Consider the following 24,111-nt stretch of genomic DNA (forward strand, 5'->3'; position numbering starts at 1 on the left):
CAGGAAATACAGTGAGGTAAAGTGTCAATGCTTTTTTTCCAAAGGGTAAGGAGCATGCATCTACGTCGTAAACGGTGATTGCTCGTTGTCTTAGACTATAGTCTTTTTATTTTCGTACACGCATGCTCTACCATCATCTTTCTCGTGCAGCATGAGCGGTAGAGCCGATGTGAATTATACAAGGTCTGGCCCAACCAGCTTATTGGTATTAGTGAAATGTGAAAATGTCCAGTGGTAGTCGTATTTCATCGCAATGTTTATCTTTGTACACGAAACAGCTGTTTTCTGTGACGACACGTCTGCTAATCGCAGTATGGAATTTTGTGCTGTCGTGACATCGGCATTCGCTTGCTCAGCAATGTTTACAACATTTTTGCTTCTAACACTAGCAAGCTGCCTGTTGTTCCAGACCTTGTATGATTGACATCGCGGTAGAGCAACATTTACGTAAATGGAAAACTGTCAAATAACTATCATATCAACGGCGTTATTTCGTTAAAATTCTTCTATTTTGTATATATTTCAACTATTTTTGATTAGCAATGTTTCCACGAAAGTGTAATATTCTTCGGCGGCACGGTCGTATGAGAGCAATGTCATATGACCAGCGAATCCAAACACATAAAGCAACCAACGATACAGACAAAACGGTTGCTACGACTACCATGACAAACTCGCTCTGTAACAAAGCTCGATCCGAGTGGTAGAAGGATAATGATATATTGCTTGCCTGCTTTGTTGCAATATACACGGATGAGGACATAGCTTGATATGAATCGGGAAAAGACATAACAAAAAAATTCCCATTAACACACGTGTATCATCTTCGGCTTTACTTCGTGAAGCAGCTTGCCAACAATTTGCTCGTTTCCTTATACCGCCCCGAATGAGTTGGGTCGCACGAGCTGCTTGTCATGAAAAAGAACGGTGAAGATTATATCATTATTGTTTTCCACTTCTGACATAGCGTTATTATTCGGTTCGTTGATCGCTTGTTATTTTGTCATTTGGAGATATTTTTGATTCCTTGCATATGACATTTGAGTTTGGTACTATATTTTGATAGTTTGTGTTGTGAGAGTCAGAAGGAAAGGCAACGGGTTATCACAGAAAATACGTTTAGTACTGTGACCGCTTACACTGACCGCCACACTAACAATTAATATATTCATTGCGAAATTCTAAGTCTCTTCAATAAGCGGTTATTCCTCGCCACGCTTGGCACTCTGTGCTGCTATTATGGCAAGCTAGTTGAAAGACCGCACCCATAATACCTCGAAGTGCAACACCAAAATCACCTTCTAGTTGGAATCGACGATCATGGAAAATATTCCAATCCAATTGAATATCGGAGGTCCATAAAACCACTAACGACGTCACGTTCCAACAACGCAAAATCATTCCGATCGATGACATTAAGAAAGAGACATCAAATCCGACGAATGAGCTCGTGAATTTTATGGAAATAGTTCAATCACGGGATACAAAATAATTTATCTAAGGTGTTATTATAATTATCAATTATTTTTAAAAGTCAAAAAATTCTAAAACATTTATTTTATTTTTTACCCATAAAATTAGAAATATTCATAAAAACTTAGTCAGGAATCATACAATTTATTCATAGTGGGTGATACAAGTCTGAGATGTTTTATCCCAAAATCAAGGCCTTAAATATGGAAATTATTTCTTCTTGAGCTGATAAAATTAGTTAGGTGAAGAATTTTTCTAATTTTCTTAACAAGATTTAGACAATTTTAGAAAAAAATGTTGTTTTATAATAAGTTTCATATAATTGTCTACAAGAGACTTTTGTAGTCTATAATTATTATTATTTACCTATAAAAGCTACGACAAATTGAGATCAATTCGAATGGTAAGATACCGAAAAATACCGATTGTTTAAATGGTCGATACCGATAAGCTTAAGATTAATCGAGCAACGCTGGTTTCAAGGCTGAAAGGGTATGTTTTATTTGAAAGCTCTGGCTCTACTTCCATTATAATGATTGATTTGGTTGTTCGACTGGTTTTATGGAGATTTCGTTTTTATGGCTTTCTCAGTCTAGGGTAATTCAAACAGTTAGTTTTGCATTGCAAAACTAACTGTTTGAATTACCCTAGACTGAGAAAGCCATAAAAACGAAAACTTCCATTATATATATTGATTTACAAGATCCTTCATTCGAGCCATGACGATTTTAAGATTTCTATTAATAAATAAATGGAGAAATATTAGAATGGAGCCAAAATATGTCTTACGATCAGTGTTGGGAAAATATCAAAAAATCAAATCTCACTAACGCCCAAGATCACGCTTGATTTTCGTAGACAAAAATCAACAAGCGAACAACTGCGGTTGATTTTGCAAGCTGTGATATCGCAGCTCGGAATATCAAGCTAACAAAACTCACCAGCCGCAAATCTCAACAAACTGTGGGTTGCATGATTTTTGCTTTACACCCGAATACAACCAAAACTTCCGTAACGGCTGGCAGCAGTCACTTCGTGTCTGCCATCGGTGAAGAGTAAAAAGAGATAGCAAACTATACTTTCTCTTTCTAAGAAAACGATGTGCATCGGAATCATTTTTGTGTCGAGTCAACTCTCAGCTTGATTTTTGCACGTTGTGAATAGTCTCGCAATATCAAAGGAGCTTGTAGAATCAATGTCAAGCATGATATTTTGTTCCAATATCACCCGTGATATTGCGAGCGCATGAGAGCGGAAAAATATCGATTGATTTCTGATTTTGCCAACACTGCTTACGATACACTTCACTTCATTATTCTTATAATCTCGATCAGTGGTAGCCAAATCGAAAACCTATGACAACAGTGGTCACATTTCGAGCAAGTCCCAGATGCCATTGCGGACGTTTAACATACCAGACTAGATCTAAAACGGCTTTCTTGGAATACCCGGGAAGTGGAAAATACATTTTATTATGTGATCACATAGTTGTAATATGATGATTTCATTACTTTATGTTGAACAGACTTGTAGAATGCTTTAAAACCTCGATAAAACTTTTAATGTCACTTGGGATGAAGATACAGGATTTTTTTTTAATTTCCCCTCAGAAATTTCTTTTGACATCGATCAGAATATTCTTGATTTTTTCCCGGGAACTTCGTTCATTTACCATCAGAATCTGTTCAGTGATTTCTTTTAGCTTCCTTCCGAAATTTCTATCAACTTTTTCTGGAAGATTTCTCCCTGATGTTTATTGCAGCATTTCCCAGCACTCTTTCAGGTATCTCAATGCAGTGTCTGCCTTCTGACATCCTTCCGGAAATTTCATCTGGCTCCTCCAAGAAGTTTCATCAAACTGCAATAAAACCTTTATGGCTTATGCTGGAAGATTCTTTCGAATTTCAACAGAAGTTTCCGGCTAGCTCATAAGGTTTCTACTAGCTTCCTTCTTCTCGTTAAAACTATTTCAGTTTCCACTAGAATTAAAAAAAAATCCCCCAGAAGTTATTTGCAAGTTAAAAGTTTCTTTAGCCTTGCCCGAAGGTTTATCCCAAGTTTTTCCTCGGTTCTCCCGTTAAGTTGTAGCCGACCTTTCTTGGAAGTATCTTTCCACTTCCCTCGGAAGATTCTTACAACTTCTTCTGGGAAAGTCCTTCAAATCCACCAAAATTCTTTTTCTCTTATTTTGGAAGTGTCTTCCGACTTTTTCCGGAAGTTTATGCAGACTTTTTATTTTTATTTTTTTAATCTTCCCCCAAATTCTTCTGCTAGAATTATATTCTGTCTTCCTTCAAATGTTTTTTTTTTAAACCGATGTTTTTTTTTTCGACCTATCCCAGAATTAACGTCAACTTCCCGCGAAAGTTCCTTCTATCTTTAATCGATTTCCTCTGCCTGAATACTCCCTCACTCCAAATATCTCCCAAAAGTTTCTTCTGGCTTCCTCCGAAAACATAAAGCCAATTTTCCGGAAATATTTTCGTTTCCGTTGTGTGTAAGTTATTATTGTTAGTCATTAATACATTTTTACTCAGCATGTTTTTTGTGGAAAAATAGCTATTTCTCGGGAAACCAACTGTTATTGTTGGAGAATTTTAGAATTTCACTGCCTCTAAGCACAGCAGTACCTATTTCCAACACAGGGCTGGTAGTGCTGATGTGATATAATAGTAGTGACTTTAGTGACTAAAATTAAGGAAATAGTGACCAAATAGTGAATTGTTATTACTAAATAAGTAACTATTTATATGGTACCTTAGAAATTCACATAAAGGGTGTCCACGATGAAATTGCCACACACAAAATTGATTCGCAAAATTCGAGTTTTCATCCGATTGCCATCAAATTTTAAGGGAATAAGAAATAACTATTAAACTTCATTTTACCATTTTACTCGTATTTTATTTACAGTCCATACGCAAATGCCCGCACCTTGGCCTTAACCCCGGCCATAAGATTCTGCACAACCTGTGAATCAACCGTTTTTTGCATGTAATCCCATACTTTCTTCAGTTCCTCGACTGTCTTCACTACCTTAGGTAGTTTAAGAAGGTGCTGCTTCATAATCGCCCAGTACTTCTCGATGGGGCGGAGCTCCGGAATGTTGGGAGGGTTGAACATTTTCGGCACGAAATTGACCTTATTGTCCACATACCACTTCAGCACGTCTTTGGAGTAGTGGCATGAGGCCAAATCCGGCCAGAAGATTGTTGGGACGTTGTGGGCCTTCAGGAGAGGAAGCAGCCGCTTCTGGAGGCACTCTTTTATGTACACCTGTCCGTTCATCGTGTCCTGGGTCACGAAAGGTGCACTCCGCTTCCCGCACGTGCAGATGGCTTGCCAAACCAGGAATTTCTTCGCAAATTTGGACATCTTCTGAGTGCGGACATGCTCCGGAACGCTGAACTTATCCTTGGCCGTGAAAAACAGGTTGCCGGGGATCTGTTTGAAGTCGGCCTTCACATATGTTTCGTCGTCCATGATGCAGCATTCAACTTTCGTCAGCATGTTGAGGTACAACTTCCTGGCACTGGTTTTGGCGGACTTGTTCTGCTTCTCGTCGCGATTAGGGGCCTTTTGTACCTTGAACGTTCGAAGCCCAGCCTTAGTTTTGGCCTTCTGGACAAAACTTCGGCTTAGGTGCAGCTTCTTAGCCACATCCCTAACGGAGGCGTTCAGATTTCGGTTGAAGGCCCCAACTACGCGGTTATGATTTTTGGTGTTGTACGGAATACTTTTTCCTTCACTTCTGGGCTTCCGATCGGTGGTCAACCGTTCCTCGAACCGCTTAATCACTCGCGACACCGTGGAATTCGCGATTCCCAACGTTTTAGCGATGGAACGATGCGAGAGATCCTTGTTCTCGTGATGAATGCGCAAGATTTTATCACGCACGAGCTGTTCTTTCGACTCCATTTCCGCGAGTTTTGATCACAGGACTTTAAAACTTGCAGGATGTAAATAATGCACTATGAACTAAATCCACCCAAATTTTCATTAAATTCTACCCAAAAGTTAGAGCAATTTCATAGTGTGGCAATTTCATCGTGGACACCCTTTACGGTTTGATATTGAAATAAACTTTTTATGTCATGGAACTTAAAAACAAATTTCATAAATTCTTTTAATTTAATCGAATCTCACAACGAAATCTCCTGTGAAGAACATTTGTAGTGATTTGAATAATTTACTTTTGTTTACGTTACACATGATTGCAATGCAAATTGTAATTCCCATTTTTTATAATCTTGAATTTGATTCTGCGTTCGATATCTTTAAAATTTTAATATATCTAGGTAGATAACTTTGATAATTCGCTAAGAACTTTTCACAAAATTTCTTTAGCATGATCTCAAGAACTTTTTTAGAATAATTTCCCTTCTTTTAAACTTAGAGGCAAATAAGCATTTACAAAAATAATATTGCATTTTTGAAATTCTTTGCAGAACAATAAACAAAATTCTTGGAAATAGATTATTTTCGCATTTGAAATGCTTAACATCAAATTTCAGAATTATAGTGGACATTTTATACGATAGATGAGGAGATGAAAGTAAATAGTTGATAGTTCCGTTATAATACGGCAGAGTGAAATTTCTATATAGAATGTAGAAAGCGAACAAAGGACAATTTTGCGGAAGGTACGAATCGGGTAGAGCATCTCCTTTACCAAGCTCATCCGTTAATGAGGGATGGTGAGGGGTGTTTCCCCCTGCCACCACTGGCAAAAAGGATGACCGCCGATTTGCTCATGTACCTCCGATGTGCGGAACCAGTTCTATCGATTATTTCACACTCAAGTCGCCATCTGACGTACACAACTACTCTATTCGTACCTTCCTCAAAATTGTCCTTTGCTCGCTTTCTACTTTGTATATACAATTTTCACACTGCCGCACTACAACGGAACTATAAACTTTATAATTTTATCTCCTCATCTATCGTATCAAATCTCCAATGATATGTGCCGTTAAGCATCTCCGTCTATGTAAATCGTTAAATTCACGCATGAAGTAATAACACATGATTAGTTAAAGTAGATCATTTTCGATTTTCTATTGATTCTTCTAGGAACTTCCTGAAGGCTCCTTTCATAAATCCATTTCAAATGTATTTGAATTCTCCTTAGAATTTCCGTGCAATTAACCTCAGAAATTCTGCTTAGAATAATCTTGGACTTTTCCCCTGCTTTCAATTGGAAATTCAATTCGTATTCTCCTTAGAATTCCCATAGTATTCTCCTCAAAATTCTCGAAACAAAAATCCATCACAGAATAACTTTGAAATTCTTCTCAGAATTCCCTCAAAATTCAATTCCATTGAAATTATCAGAACTTATTTCGAACTCTTTAGAATTCTTATGGAATTTCGGAACTAATTTTGAATTCTTATTAGAATTTAACATAGAATCCTCATCCAATCATCATATAATTCTTCTCAGAACTCTCGTTAAATGCACTCGGTATAACTATATAGGTAAATCTGGCTTAAGATTTAAGCGGAGATGAAGAAATCGGTCCTCAGAGCAATTAATTTTACATGAGACTTTCGTAGTATGTACTTTGGCATTCTTCTCTGGTGTCATCTTTAGAATCCTTTAAAATTCTCTTAAAATTTACCTTGAATTTATTAAAGTTCTTAATAATCTTAAGACTTTTGAAAATCTATCGCTGTCAAATACCTTTTCAAGGTTTACAATTTATTTTCTGGGAAAGGAGGTATATTTTCTCCGATTTTTAATCGAAATTGAAGGCATTTCTCAATACTTTTCCTGGTGTTCTAAAGTTTTGCGGTTCATTGGTCACCCTGGTTAAATTTGTTAACAGATATGTATATTTTGTTAAAACTACTGTAGACTTTCTTAGTGCCAAGTACTCAATTTGAACATTTTGTTGATATTTTTAAATTTCACTCTATTTTAGTAGTGAAAAAGTGACTTTAGTGACTATTTTTAGGGAAATAGTGACTTAAGTGACTTTTTGGTGTAAAAAGTTACTTTTTAGTAACTGGCTTCAAAAAAGTCACTAAAAAGTTACCTGCTACCAGCCCTGCCAACACAGCCCCTCATATCGGTACATATTGAGATCATCATCATGTTATCTACAAATCAACAACCTTGTGATTGATGGATGGCATATCATCGACTACAGGACCAATCGCAGGTAGACATCAATTAGGAACACTATTTTATAATAGTAAAAGTGCGCCAAAGACTTTCCGGTGTCAACATCATTTGGAACCAACACAATCTGGAAAGACTCAAGCTACCCAAGCACGCAACTGACTACGCACAAAATCTTGAAACAGATAAGTGAGAGATGACTAAAGCCCCTCTTGAGAGCTGCTGGAGTTGTAAAAAAGAGCAAACTCAGCTTTTCCGGAATAATAGTTAGAGTGGAAAGAAATTGAGTAGATGTATGCTGCATAGTTCCCAAAAATCTCAGCGCATTTACATTTACATTTATTACAGCGCAGTTACAATTAATAATACGCAAACTACCGAGCAATCACTATTGTCAACGCTGCTTATAAAGTGCTTTCTAAGATCATCTTTCATCGCACACCGCCGCAATTAGATTTGTGGGAAGGTACCTCACCAGTTTTGTAAACAGGCGATCGACAACCAGACAAAATATTTACGTTGCGGCAGATCCTCCAAAAGTAGCGTGAAAACTCAACATTTGATCATCGAGTTCAAGGCTGCTTAAGAAATTGTTGATCGTGAAGAGCTATGGAAGATTATGGACGAAAAGGGGTTTCCTGGGAAACTGACCAGACTGATCGACGCTAGGATGGACGAAAAGGGGTTTCCTGAGAAACTGACCAGACTGATCAACGCAACAATGGATGGTGTACAGTGCTGTATGAAGAAATCGGGTGCGTTATTAAACTCTTTTGAATCACGCAAAGGAATTAGATAAGGCAATGGCCATCCTGTTCCTGGTTAACTTATATATCATGATAGCAGAACAAATGATCACTAAGGAATGTGAAGGCAATTTCAACCCATTATCAGTCAATTGCATAAAAGAAAATTCATAAAAAAAAAATGAGAGAAAATTAATGAATACATAAGTAATTTGTGTCCAAAACTGTGCATATCAAATATGCCAGATAATCTAGAGAACAATTTCCACTATAGAGGATCTGAATTCTAGTTGAAACTGTTTTATAGGGTGTCCCAAAAATGTATTATGTTTGGAAATCTGGGGGCTCAACCTCCAAATGATAGCTAAGGGTGTTACAAACAAAATGTTGTTTAGAGTTCGCCCCGGCGAGATTTTTGAAAAAAGCTATTATCCAAAAAATATTTTTAGTTCTTTAAATTTCAGTGAAATCTCACCCTTTTATATTTTTCGCAGATTCCCAAGGGTCAAAACTAAAAGAGAAAAAATTGTTACGGCATGTTCTGTGTCCAATTTGTTATTTAAATTTTTTCAAATTCTCTAAAATGATGTTTTTTGTTGTACATCACAGCATTCAATCATCAAAAGTGGGTATCAAACATAGCGCTATTATCAATCAAATGCAACAGAAATATGAGAAATTTTATAAGCAAAAACTTTGCCGAAGACACTTTAACCTCATTTTTAACCGTTAAAAAGTTATTCGTGATTTACTGTGGAAAGAAAAGTTCAGAATTTCAATACTTGCAGTATGTCCACCAGCAAATCAAATTATCATTGAAATCGATAAATACAAATCACCTACTTTGTTGCAAATCACTTGATAACATTTGTTTCAAAGTTTCTAGAATTAAATAGGAGGATATATGAGCGGAGAGGGATCACCCAATTTATTAGTTTCCATTTGATTGCCGTAGCAAGCAGAACCAAAATAGAAAATCATTTCACCAAAAACCAAGCTCAAGTCGGATCTCATCACCGGTATTGCGAGGAAGCATTTGCCCAGAAACCGTTTGTCGTCGGAGTTGGACATCATCAGGTACTATATCAAGCTCGCTCTTAATCGCTTCGTTTTGTGTGCTTTTCATTAAGTGAGGGTGCGCGTACCTCTGGTTGAGAACAAGGTTGCAAAGACTCATTTCAGCTAAAATAATGTTTTTCGGAATAATAAAACCAAAAGATGGTATGATGGCATGTTTTACTTGTAACTTACAAGAAGAGGTTACAAAGTTGGAAACATAAAACCTGTAAATTTTGCTTTCTATGAGTCACAATCAGCGATTTGCTGATCGCTGAGTGAGTGAGTGAGTGAGTGAGTGAGTTTGTGAAAAATCGCTGATTGTGACTCTCATGACGTGAAATAAACAGGTTTAGTATGCCAAACACATTCTTTGCAACCTCTTCTTGTATCCTACCAATTCAAAATTTGATCATGGCATCTAATTATTTCATAATTTAGAAAAACATTGTTTTAGCTGAAATGAGTCTTTGCAACCTTGGTTGAGAATCGATGCAATATAATACCCCCAAATCTAACTCAAAAACGATGTCAAGCTGCCCATAATTCCTGCTGAATGTATCTTTGAGGTTTTTCGTGCAACAATCCTGAAGTTTTTCAGCCCTGATTTGTTACTCGCTTACGGATTCCCCAGAGGTCTATCCAAAGTTCTATAGGATGGCTCCAGAAGCTCTCTGAATGGATAATATGGGAACTTTACGATTTCGTTTTGATACACAATATGCTATAAATTATTGTTAAAAAAAAACTCCATGTAAATGACATACACAGATTCTTTAAATCACATAAAAGTGGATGCACTTCAATCGTTTCGACACGATTGAAGTGCATCCACTTCTATGTGATTTAAAAAATCTGTGTATGATTTACTTACAGTATGGAGTAATATTACTTGTAAAAAAGGACAAAATTATCATTAATACAGTGCATGAACTGACATTACGCTGCTTTTACTGCATTTGTTTATTTTTGAGGCCATGAAAATTACATTAGATTTTCGACATGATTGTCTTGCATCCTCTTGGATGTAATATTAAAATTTATTTTATGCTGTGTAAGCTATATTAAGACACTAATAAGGGACTGTCCGTTAACTACGTTGGGATTATTGACCCCCCCCCCCCTGCGTAGACAATCGTCAATACAAAAAAGTTTGTATGCGCCGTGGATAATTGTCGACCCTCCCCCTCCCCTGAACTCATTTAGTAAGAAACTGACTTGGCACAAATCATTTAAAGTTTACATGGAAATTACTATAGGAAAACCAAATTTTGTGTTCATATCGACATAATAATTCACCCTATTACTCTGCCCTAAAAATTGATAACTGTATGTGTAGTAAATTTTCACAGTTACAACTTTGTTGAAGACCATTATACATTCGATAAAATGTAAGGATCAAAAGTTATTATTGATTCAAGTCACTCTTGTCTTATGATTATGCTCAATCAACTGCTCAGCAGGCAACATTGGTGTTTCTGGCGCGTAGACTAGAGCTAAAACATCATGGCTAACTATGTCACACTGCATAATACAGTGTTGCCCACAAAACAGTTGCTTCATCATTAATCACTATTTAATTTGATGTTTGGCTGAAAATCAATATTCTGCTAAGTTGTAGCTGAGAAAAATTTCAATAAAAATAGCCATAGAAAATTTTAACGCTGCAATACGGAAGAAGGATAGAAGACTACGAAGAAAAAGTTTGGTTTCCCCATAGTAATTCTAATATAAATTTCAAATGGTTTGTGCCCAGTCAGTTTCTTACCAAATCAGTTCAAACCTCGGGAGGCTAATCTAGACCCGATTTGGAACCGCTTGAGCACTGTGGAGCGAAAATGTCAAATTTTGCATCAGTCTAACGTACATTCTGCTTGTCTGGGTAGTATAAGTACGGTATAACCAAACAGGTGGAGGCGGGTTCGATTGCCGGTGCAATATAGAACATCTTTCGAGTTAGAAATGTGCTCGACTATCCTGAGCACTCTACTACACATACTAGCCACACAGTATACAAATTCATGCATTGGTTGGCATAGAAGCCCTCAAATAATATCTGTGGAAACGCTTCAAAAAAACACTAAATCGAGAGTAGGCGTGAGCCAGTGTAAAAGCGTCAAAGCCAGGAAGAAGAAGGACTCTTCCAAGTACCTATGCTCCTAATGTGTGAAGTAATTTAGCTTCTAAAAGGTTATATCAACAAACGAAACACTCACGGTGCACCTTCAGAACATCTGCAGCAGTAAAGTTTCAATACACACCTGAAAAGAAGAAAAAAGAAAAAGAAATTAGACTCCATGAAAATCATCGTAAATAGTTTAATAAAGCAATATTTGAGCAGACATTGGAAAGTAAACAGTGAACTTTTCTGATAATTAATAAATCTAATAAATATATATCAAAAATTCCGTTGAAGTAAAAATCTTTCAACTGTGTCCACCCGAAGAGTTTATCGAACCAACCGGCCGACAACAACGACGACGGGGGGTCAAGACTTTCTTCCTCTCACAATGATCTTCTTTTCTATCCAGCCAACGCCACGCCACCGGCCACTCTCTTCACACACACGTCGGCGTCCACGGTCGCCAGTAATTTCTTGCATTTTTTCGGCTCACTTGCCTCCAACCGCTCTGTACAGTTGGATATCACTGGCAGAGCGGTCCCAGCAACGATAACCACTTCTCGTGGTAAAAAAAAGTATACACGATCGCAAAAACTTGTGCGATAGGCACCTGCCGAACAACTTTTTCCCCGGCTTGTTAATCACTTTCCCCTCCGCGACGCACCACCATAACCGTCGCCCACCTGTGTTCATTTGTCAGCTTGGCTGCCGGACTTCTCGAGATTATTGCAAATATTTGCAGACTGTCGATTGCTTCATTGTGCCAATATGCTCTGGTCATCTTCCCGGCCTTCCGAATAGCCGCTGCTGTAAATACCACTCGGGAAAGGTGTGCAAAGTAGCATGAGAATGCCCCAAGGGGGGCGGCAGTCAGATCGATCATCAACATCAGCAGCAGAGCAGCGCGCGGCACAGGAAGGAAGGATACTATCACCCAATGGATCGAATGAGACGGGAAGCCAACCTGGAGTAACGTGTGCTACAATGTTTCATTCAAGTGCTTTGCTCGACCCCAGCTCAACTGTAGTAAACAAACGGCACTCTTTGGAAGAATGCTCAACGTAATGATGCACTTTTGAAGCACTCTGTTGACCGTTGCAGTCAGTGGCAGGACACTGTGAGGAACCCCTGCCGTTTTGTAATTAGTCTTGCACCCATCACACCACACCGCAGTGCCACGATCATATCGCCGATGCGGATCTTTCTCACACGGTGAACCGGATCGCGGCGCGCGAGACTCGGAAATGTCCGTGGGCAATGTGCGATCGTCATTTTTCAACACGAAAATCAGCGCCTGGGAATAATGGAGCAAGTCACTCTCTCGACTTGGAAGGATGACTTGAAGTTTGCTTTCTTTTCGCGCACACCAACCGCAATGTCATTGATTAATCGTTCACTTTTGTTAATTCAATAAGGTCTTCATTCGGTGGTGGTGCGTTACATTGTTGCTTTCCGGAGGTAGTCTGAGGCCGGCTGGTAAGAAGGAATGTGCAAGAACAATTGATCTTCTTTTGTGAAGTTGGTATGTACAGAAGTGTGTGTGTATAACTTGCTCATAACTCAAGTAATGCAAGCAATTAAGTTCGTCCACAATTGCAAGTTCCCATGTTTATTTGGCTATTCACACGATCAAGATAATTTTCCTCACAAAATTGCATTGGATGGCCTCGAATTACCTACATATCTGGTACTGCAATCCAACTCGGCAAACGAGCCTTAAAGACCTTGGCTCCGAAAGTGCACGGTAACATGCGAAAATTTGCACCGAAACGAATTACATGTAAAAGCGGGTGAACCGAACCATGAATAAAGTATGTTTTGTTTACAACCATGAATTGAGAATCAGAAAAGTGAAGCTGAATATGCCTACGTATCTGTACGAACATCAGACACCCAACCAGACGCCGAAGACCCGGCCGGAAGTGGGAAGAACCAAAAGTGGGTGAGATGTCACGCTTGCATGCTCAGCTCAACATGAAAGTGCCTGCCTATACATAATTTACACACTCTCTCATTCTCTCAGCTCAGCCGTATAAACTAGTAAGCGATGCTCTGACGCCACACCGGCCGGCGGCAGCGATGTACAATTCTCAAGAAAATTAATCGCAGTTAAAAGAACGGATGCGGCTGGCAAATGACTGGGCCGCTCGTAATCCATCCAACTAGATCGGCTAGCTAGCCGAGTTTGAAAACGAGCCAAAAGATAAAATTTTACGACATGAGTCATTCCGAATAGTAATGATGATGATGACTGTGAGTATGACTGAGGCTGTAGGAGCAAATGCAAACCCAGACGCACATTTATCTGGAAATCGAGTGTGATTCGGGGGAGTAGGCTCAGCATCAGCGCGAGCGTGGGTGTACAAAATGTAGGCTTGTATCAACCCTTTGGATCGTGAATTTATCGGTGAATAACATATTCCAATAAAGCATGGCAAATTGTGATTCAGACTTATGTGTATTGTTTTTTATATGCTGACATTATTTTCATATCTACAAATTTCAATTTGGTTTTGAGCAATATTGGTCATTTTTAGACACCTGGAAGCGATTGTTGAAGATGTTCAAATTTTAAGTTCGCTCAAATACGATCATGCGGTAAATCGGAATTAAATATTCTGAATGCTCAACTCTTATTCTTCTTATTTAAGGTGTTTCATCCTTCTTTTGTGAGCGTTTTGCAGACTCTTAACTTATTGTTCTAGAGGCGCTTCCACAGTTATTTATTTAATTTTAATTTTAATTGTTCCAAATTTAAATTAAATTACATTCCATGTTAACCTAGGTGTTACAGTTACTACAGTAACTTACCGCCCTTGATTGTCAGTGCTTCTACATTGTTCCTGATTTAGCAATTCAGTATTTTAAACAGGTTTTTTTTTATAAAGGGTTTTTTATAAAGGGAATGAATCGTTGCAATTGAGGATTGCAACGATTTTTGCCTGAAATTATTAATTATTTATATGGAAATTTGTTCTAAAGTCTTAACTTTCGTAATTCTACGTACCTCGGTAGTACCAACCGGTGGAAACTAACGATTCTAAATTGGCTCACTGCTTAACTAACCTATTGATCCCAAGCAAATCGATTAACGTATCCCATTCTAGTCGAAATTCTAGAACTACACTATGTTTGTTTTGATTCGCTATGAAAGTTTGAAAGATAAAATGAGGGGTTCGTGGATTTTCCTATGTTTTGAGGGGTGCATCGATTAGCTTGGGACCGAAGATAGTATCAGAGCAGAGCACGTTTCTTCGGGAGCCATCTTCAAAATCATCTTCAGGACTTTGTTCTGAATCCTTTGAAGTGGTTTTTCCCTGGTAGTGAACAACTAGACCATATTTGGCATAGCATAAAGCATGGCCGGTCTAAACACTTATTTAAATATTAGAAGTTTATTCTTCAGACAGAGTTTGGATTTCCTGTTTCTAAGAGGATACAAGCATTTTATATATGTATTAGGGGCTGTTCATAAACTACGTAGACAGTTTTTTTGGATTCTTGACACCCCCCCCCCCCCTCCCCGCGTAGACAACTGTCCATACAAAAAATTTATAATTTGTATCGACCGTGGATGCTTGTAAACAAGAAAGCTCTAGGCTTATGTGGGAATATTATAAGTTGAGTTTTGGAAGAGTTGGGAGAAATCTTCCATTTTTGTAAATAACAAGAGAAAATATCTAAACTTTTCTGAAGTCTGCTGAAAATAACACGAAGACTTCTTCGTTTAGCGGAAATGCCTGTGTCATCGGCGAACAAAGATTTGTGGCAAACCTAAGGCTTATATGCTGCCCTGAGGAACTCCAGCCCTAACAGATAGTCGTTCAAATTTGGAATTTTGATAATTCACCTGCAGAGTTCTGTCAATAAAATAATTTGGAACTAATTTCATAATATAGAGTGGAAAATTAAACTTTTTTTCAATTTAGCAACCAAACCTTCATGCCGAACACTGTCGAATGCTTTTTCTATGTCTAGAAGAGCAACTCCAGTTGAGCAGTTGATAACTCTTATGCTGGGTTTAGACTAGGCAAGTCAAATGATCAACTCAGTTGAATTCAATTGGCTTGCAAAGTTGAGCCTGGTTCAACTTTTTTCAATTCAAGTGAGTTGATCAAGTCAGTTGAATGACATGGTTTACACGTTCAATTCACGTTCAAGTCAGTTGAATTCAACTGACTTGATCAATTGACTTGCCCTATCTAAACCCAGCTTTAAGTGTTGATGAGTGGTTGAATGCGCAAGTCGAAACTCGTCTCGTCTCGTGCTCGTCTGCAAAAATCGAGTTCGTATTGATGTGAAGCATTGTTCTATTAAAAATATTTTTTTCAAAAAGTTTACTTTTGAAGTAAGCAAACTTATTGGACGGTAGCTAGAAGCTACAGCTGGATCTTTATCCTGCTTCAAAATTGGAACAACTTTTGCATTTTTCAACTTATCAGGAAAGTATACCGAATGGAAACATCTGTTCAATAATTTTATCAAGAAATTTCACAAGGTACTCTCTGAGAGTTGTAATTATGGGAATTCTGATCTTTTTCCAAATTTGTGATCAAAATATTACCAGCTTCTTTAAGTTTTGGAATAGGCTTTGAGGTTTTTTCAAATTTTTGTGAGCTTCCAAAAAAGGTTTGGAATTCGGGTAAAATTTCGAAACATTATTTTCAAAAGTTTTCTTCCTCACGGCAGTGAATCGCTTTTTAATTTCTTTTTGCAAATCCCACCAGATAACTTTCATGGCAGGATCGCGTGTTCTTTGATATTGTCTCCTGCGGACATTTTTCAGATGGATCAAGAGTTGGAGATGGTCGTCTATTATAATTGAATCGAATTTAACCTCGCATTTTGGTACTGAAGCAGCTCTTGCTTCAACTATAGAAGTAGTCAGAGATTCAAGAGCATAATTAACAGCATCTTTGGTTTGCAAGGGAATGTTTGGTTCGAAGCTATATTCCATAAATGTTCAATATTGCTCCCAATCAGCTCTATGGTAATTGAAAGCAGAGCTGTTGGGATTATAAATATTTCATGGAATTTTAATATCTATGGTTATGAGTGGTTAGTATTCATTATTATCTTTTGATTCCATACCATAAACACAAAATATATGGGGTAATTAGCCAGAAAACATCACAACCTTAAACGACACAAATCGCGTTTCGTATTATGTTGTGTGTGAACATGTTACACTACAGTAGTGTCGCCGGCAGAAAACAGTTCTGACATGTCTCAAAATTTTCACCATACTACATTTCAGTTTGTTTTGGTTTTTGGTTGGAGCACCTTTTTAATTAATAAACTCCGTCTTTGTATACGTTCATAAGAAATATTAGCTAAACACAATAGAAGAACAAAATTAAAGTGGCTCCGGTGGTGTAGTGGTAAGCGTGATTACCTCTCACCCCAGCAGGCCTGGGTTCAATCCCAGTCGGCGCCGCCGGAATGTTCTAACATCTCTGATCACGCCCAGACATGGAAAATTATTTGCATTCATTTCGTGTATTCATTTACATTCATTTGCCCCTTACTTTTTTCATCAACAGAATTCCGCAAAATGATATATGAAACTTTTGTAAGTTTTATTATTAACTACAACTTGTGGTAATTACTCAAATCCGTATCTCTTATGTATGGCGAACCAGAGCGAACAGAAGCCACTACTGTTTTTCAGTGAATGTATTTTACATTCACTGAAAAACAGTAACAAGTTCTGCCCGCTCTAATTCGTGAGGCATAAGAGATACAGATTTGAGTTATGGCAAATGAATGTAAAGGATTGCATGAAATGAATGTAAATGATTTTCCATGCCTGATCACGCCTTCCTTCGGAAGCGAAGTAAAGCCGTTGGTCCCCAGTTCATAAGTTGATGGGTCGATAGGTAGGGTCCAGGTGTGGGAACTGCCTCCCTGGAGTCGGTAGCATTGGTAGCACAGAAAACAAGATCGACGGAAACAAACCAAAGGAAAAAAAAAAGAAAAAAATCTATAAGCCATTATTAAAGTATAAGAACCATTTAATCAAAGACTTCATATCAAGAAGACAGGCAACTCTTCCACTTTGTCATACGAACGCTATGAGACAGGTACAATCGCGTCATCTGCCGCTCGAAGGTAAATGCTTCGAACGAACTTGATAGCAAAGATTACATCCTCAGAAGAAAGGTTTGTGTATTTGCTCATTTTTCTATGCGTTGCTTCCACCTTCACTCAAGCGCAGCGCTTCTGTACCTGTCGCTTGGATTCTGGCAAAGTTGCCAGTCTTCTTGATTTGTTGTCTTCGATTTAATCCTCAATAAGTTATAGTTGTTAAACCACTTAGAACAATTCCTAAATGAGCAACCATTTGATATACACACATTAATCTACCTAAAGCTCCCCCAATTAATCTAATTCTAATTCAACTAAAGTTTAATTTTATTACTAAAAACTTGCAAAATGGAAAAAAAACACGAAGTAGTCCTTATCCCCCTTATTGCAATATGACCACAGCTAAAATTATTGAACCAGAAACTGGTGCATCAACATGAGCCTTAGGTAATAATTAATGAACTAACAATATTGGTATTTTTACTATAAAAGCAAATACTATACACGAATATAAAAAATCTAAATAATGTACATTTTTATAACTTAATATAATATACACAATCAATTGTATAATTGTCATTTATAGTTAAAAAATCCTAAATAATAAAGGTTAAGAATCAAATAAAGAATAAAATTATAAATAAATTCCTGCTGTGTGTGTTATACCCTTAACCTAAAACTAAAAATAAAGTAGGAATTACATTACTTTAAAAAAATAAATAAAATATAAATATTCTTAGTGAACTTAAAGTAAAATAAAAAGTAAGGGGTTGTATCGAAGACACGTACGTAGATTTGACGTAGGATTACGAATGGTAGTTTTGATGTCACAGCAAAAGTATAGTAAATATTAAATTGATTTCTTTACTCGTTGTCAGTGAAAAAGTTCGACAGGTTGAAATTCGGAAGCAATTTGAAAGTTGGTGCTCTGTCGGTGTCCTTGACGATATGTCTTGGATACAAGCTCTTACTTGAACTGTTTAGTTAACTCTTTTATCAGTCATTTGTGGTCCTGAGAGGACCGATGGGTTGGAAGCTTGGAAACCAGACCAATGCTGTGGAATTTTTTGTTCGTTGTTCTTGGAGATTATAGCGGTGCGGAAATGAAATATGTATTACGGAAAACACATCAATCACAAAAACTGAGCATACCGGACGGTACCTAAAGTATTGGACAAAACATTTGCAACCAATAAACCAACATCATTAAACTTTTCAGAAAAGAGCTATGGTAGGTCAATTTTCAGAAAGACATATGCAAACGTTTACAAGCAGCATACTTCAGGTTTATTTTAACAAAAAACTCATTATTCATACCGAATATTTCATCAATTAAAAAAAAAAGTACAAAAGAAAATGTTTTCCTCCCGGACAAAATAAGTGCAACTTTGCATATTGTTCACCAAATATTGCTTGGCTTTCAATATTTTGTAGCGAATCCTTTATTATCGATTACAGCTTTGCACCTTTGGGGCATAGACTCGATCAGGTTGTCAATGAAGTTTTGTGGAATCGCTGCCCACGCCTTTTGGATTTGTTCAAACAATTTATCCTTATTGCGAACACCTTCACGATCAATTCTTTGATTCACGATCTCCCAAAAATTCTCGATTAGGTTAAGGTCCGGAGATTGGGGTGGCCAGTCCATCACAGATATCTGGTTATCCTTGAACAACTGTTTGGCCACTTTGGCGGTGTGCTTGGGGTCGTTATCTTCTTGAAAAATCCATCTGATTGGCATATGTATTCCATTCAGCATGAGGTAGCATGACATCTTTTAGGATGCCATTTTACATGGAACGGTCCTTAATTCCAACGATGCGATGAATCGGACCAAGGCCGTAAGCAGAAAAACATCCCCAGACCATTACGTTGCCTCCACCATGTTTCACGGTCTTTTTGGCAGTACCGTGAGTTTAAGCGTTTTCCGATTGGTACACGGCAAATTCCGTCGCTCCCGATGATGTTGAATTTCGATTCATCACTGAACAGGACCGTCCGTCTTTTCTTCTGATTTTTCAATGAAATTAGTCGTCTGACTGTCCGATCCGAAACAGATAGCTGCAATTCCTTTTGTACCTTGAAGGATGATTTGAAAAGATCCTTCTTAATGTATCTGGCAATCATAGAGTCCTCTCTGGAAGTGGTGGAGCGTGGTCTTCCCCCTCTGTGGGCAGCAGCAATCTTCCCGGTTGAACGAAATTTGACACATAGTCTTGATATGGTCCACTTTTTCACACGATATTTGTAACAAATCTGTTTTTGCGACATTCAGCACTTGTAGTCCTCGATAATTTTCTTTCTCAGTTCCAATCCAAGACTGTCAGGAGCCATTTTAGCGCTTGATGTCACAAATATTACAAAGTGTAAATATTGAAATCTTAAAAGGTTTATCGTGCAACATTTACCTTGCGATGGTAGAATAACGCAATATACAACACTTTTGTTGTAAAATGAAACCTTTCCCACTTGTTGCACCAACACTTTGACAGTAAAATCAAAAGAAACCGTAATGTTGCACTTGTTTTGATGGACGCAAAATGGTGCTTGTCAACAAAACTCTAACGAGGGGCTGTTATTGAATTACTGATAACTCGTGTAATCATGTAGTACAAATGCAGACTCCCGAACCGTCAGTATCTTACTTCGTTTAAATTTTAGAATACTGACATTTACTGTCGCGTTTTGTTATTGTTCGATATCAGTTGCACATGTTTTGTCCAATACTGTACGTTTATGCTTTTTGATGCAGATTTTAAGCCCCTTCTATTGAGATTTTTTTTGGCATAATTCTCTTAATAGGAGGGGCTTAAAGTTTGCATCAAGAGGCATAAACACAGGTACCGTCTGGCATGCTCAGTTCTCGGTATCAATATTCGGCGACTGTGTTAGGGAAACCACTTTTCCCATCACGGAAACGCCTCGTTTTCTTATGACAAAATTACGCATTTTCGTGCACAAAACGCATGGAACTTTTGTCTTGTTCAATAGATAATAAAAAAAATTCGCTATTGACAGAGTTATAAGTGGTCAAATCCTGACAATATGTTGCCAAAAGACGTAATCCTACATCAAAAATATATAAATAAAAAATAATTTATATAATTATTGTACTGAACTACGCCTTCTCTTGCTTTTAACAATAAACTAGGTTTAGTTTTCAAATGTACCGTTGTCAAACAGTACTTACACCAGCACTGTTTAGGGTAAAATTTATTGAAAACTGTTTTTTCTTATATTTCTTCGTTTTTGGTCTTAGGTTGATCACGAGGGTAGTAAGATTTTGAATTAAGTGCATTTATCAATTTTATTAAAAATCTGAGCGTTTTTTTGAGGATGGCTTTATGCTGCGTAATACATTTAAAAATTCGTGCAAATTGTGTGTCTTTCCCAATACTGATAGCACATTTGCTTTCAACTTTTTCTGTTGTCCTAGCTTATTGAATTCCCACCGTCAAAAGGAAGGCTTGGCCAGAAAGAAATTGTATTTTTTAAGCATATTCATGTTATCCATTGACGGCTTATTCAGGTTTTAAACTAAATAATATGTCTTGAGAAGGTTTGTAAGGTTTTGTTTATATTGTTTAAGGTTCTTCTGTGGCGAATGAGCTTTTCTGGCATTTGAAGGGAATTTTGGCGTATTTATGGTTCTCATTGCCATATGAGCAGTTCCAGGCCAAATAGCTCAAAAACTTATAATTTTTGACTCAACCTTCTCCGATTTTCATGAAACTTTGCATAGTTGTTTGTTATGGGCAATCATTCACATTTTTGTTAAAATTGTTCATTGAATCTTGTATATTTTTTTCAAAATGGCGTCTTTGACATTTTTCAATAAATTGTAGCATGAAAACATCACTTCTGATCGAGATGAAGTCTGAGACAAAGTTGTAGAGTTTTTCTTAGAAAATATAAACAGTAATTTTTTTAGTAATTTTGATTAAAAATTAAAAAAAAAGTTTAATAAACTCAAATGTCTTTAAAAGCATATCTCCGATTTTAATAAATTTCGTTTTGAAAAAAGCTCATGAAAAACTAGCAAACTTCTGGAATTTAAATATCTCTGGACACTTAAAATCGACGAAAATTTTACAACAGCAACTTTTGATCATATTTTTTAAAATTTCTCAAATGTTGCTTTCTATGTAGAAATTACATAAAAAAGCGTACTAGTAAAATTTACCAATAGTTCTTGTTCCACGTTCATGGTTTTAAATGGTCCAAAAGTTTGTATTTTGCACGAGCTTTTCTCTAAACAAAACTTATTAAAATTGAACATACATTTATTAAACAATGTCAAAGACGCCATTTAGAAAAAACAAGTACAAGATCCAAAATGGCCGCATTTTTGCAAAAATGTGAATTGCCCATAACCAGTGCGTAAAACAGTCAGGTTCAAGGAGTTATTTTCATATGAATATGAACTGCCATCTGCCTCATCATTCACTGCCTCGTGAGAGTCTGAATAATTGAGAAGTAAACGAGTCACTGACAGTCGAGCACTCAATCAGTAGCTCAGTCAGCACGTTTATTCTTCCGTGATGGTACCCAATCCTTGTTTTGAATGACTGAGCGTACATTTTCTATGGAAAAATGCCTCTATTGCATGCTGTGTGAGAGAAGGCATGCGGTGTGAGTCGCCTGTTCGTGAGTGACTGAATGTTTTTCTTGGCTCTTTCATTGCCCCGTCCATAACATCTCTGATCACGCCTTCCTTCGGATGGGAAGTAAAGCCGTTGGTCTCCGGTTCATGAGTTGATGGGTCGATAGGTAGGGTCCAGGTGTGGGAGCTGCCTTCCTGGCACGTCGGTAGCATTGGTGCTCAGCACGGAAAACAAGATCGACGGAAAAACAAACCAAATGAAAAAAAAAATTGCCTCGTCCTTTACCGCTTTGTACCAACGGTCTGGACAGAGCAATGGATTGAATAGTGCAGTGCTTTCACACTTTCACTTCACAAATAACAAAAAATGGGAGTTCAAAAATTGTACTGAAAATTTATGTTTTACAGTTTATGGTAATTCCAAAGTGACCAACTTGAAAATTTAATTTGGCATTCTTTAAAACAGTTTTACCAGAACAAAAATTATTTAAGAACTGAGACCGATGAGTGTAATAATCAGTCAAAAAAATATTCACATCGTTCCGTTTATATTCTCTAGACATTCAAACCCTGAATCAAAATCCACCTCAAGCTAGTCGGTTAAGCTGTTCACTTCTCATTCATTTTAAGCCTCATTAACTCGTTTATAAAGATAGCATTCCACATGACTGCTTGAAAGAAAAGCCCCACAAAGCACTAAACTATTTTACGGCACCCCGAATCACAACGACCAAACCTCCCGCTTAGTCCCACTTGAGTTCAACAGGCTTCATCCACCCACGCCCATCAACATTAACTGCTTGAGGAAATATCAAACAAACTGGCGTGGCGGTGGTTGCCTGCTGAAACAAGAGCGCCAATGTTCATTGACTCCATCAAAAGCGAACCAACAACGAACATGACGATCATAGTAGGTGGGGGGAGGCATAAGCCGGGGATTACGAAAGGCTGTTGTCAAAACACGGCGCGGATCCATTTCGCGTCCAAATTGTATGGATTCCCATGCTAAGCTTGGTCTAGGCTACTTGCAGCCATAACTTTGGACCGCCCCGTGGGTATAAATCTACCGGCCAAAGTGACACCGAGCTTATAATTTACAATTCCAGGGGCGTCAGTTCTATTATGCCATGGTTCAATTTCACGCTTCCATCAGCATGGACGGAAATATTGTTTTGGCAAACGTATGTTCGCGGGTGGTTGACCCAACGCAATCAGCAGCTACATGCAAATTTCCAGTTCGCCGTGGACACAAGTTTACAAATCATCACCGCCATGAAGCGTTTACGAAACACGCGACCCCGACTAAACACGTAATGATATGCCTGCTTCTGAAATTCGGTTTGCTGTTATTGTTTTGTTTGCGTAATCTCACGGTTATTCTTTAGTCGACCGACAGCGCCGTGTTGCGCCATCGACGACCGACCGTGTGAATGACGTATACACTTGGAATGAATGGGTTCTATTCTACTTGCGTTAACAGGCCGAGACGAAATTCTTAGAACCATTTCCTCTCCCCTCCCCTCCCCTAATGGCGCATTTGAATTTTAATGAATGAGTGTGAAAAAAACTCAATAAAGCTTATTGAGCTAGAGCAGAACGTGTTGGACCTGCATGACCTAGTGAATTTTCGAGCACTGCGTTGATCTGTATCGCTCAATCTTCCGGGTATGGAGAATGAAAAAAAAAACAAACTTGTAATTCAAGTTTGCTCGGCTCACATTCCAATCTGCAATCTCGAATCCTGTTTTGTTCTTCGAAGTTATTATTTTTGGCCAAAAACCCTAATGAATGAGAATTAGCACGCAACTACAATGAAGATTGTTTTGTGTATTTGAGAGGAGAATTAACAAACTCCAAGAAATAACACCACAATTATTGCCTTCGACACATACCCACACAC

At 37.8% G+C, this 24,111-nt stretch overlaps 2 protein-coding genes across 3 annotated transcripts in view; both read right to left on the reverse strand.

The window, feature by feature from the left end:
- LOC135705728 (uncharacterized) overlaps positions 1–5,391 on the reverse strand; it is a 46,412-nt gene extending 41,021 nt beyond the window's left edge. The window contains exon 1 of the mRNA XM_065227569.1: positions 4,352–5,391. Coding sequence (XP_065083641.1) covers positions 4,381–5,391 — 1,011 coding nt within the window. The 3' untranslated portion in view covers positions 4,352–4,380. The remainder of the gene's footprint in view (positions 1–4,351) is intronic.
- The window catches only part of LOC135705701 (coiled-coil domain-containing protein 85C-A-like), a 184,868-nt gene that overhangs the window by 33,960 nt on the left and 126,797 nt on the right, over positions 1–24,111 (reverse strand). The gene's annotated exons all lie outside the window — the stretch shown is intronic.

Source organism: Ochlerotatus camptorhynchus, unplaced genomic scaffold (assembly GCF_037179485.1).
Source record: "Ochlerotatus camptorhynchus isolate MF236.1 unplaced genomic scaffold, CSIRO-AGI_Acam_v1.1 ptg000274l, whole genome shotgun sequence".
Lineage (NCBI taxonomy): Eukaryota > Metazoa > Arthropoda > Insecta > Diptera > Culicidae > Ochlerotatus > Ochlerotatus camptorhynchus.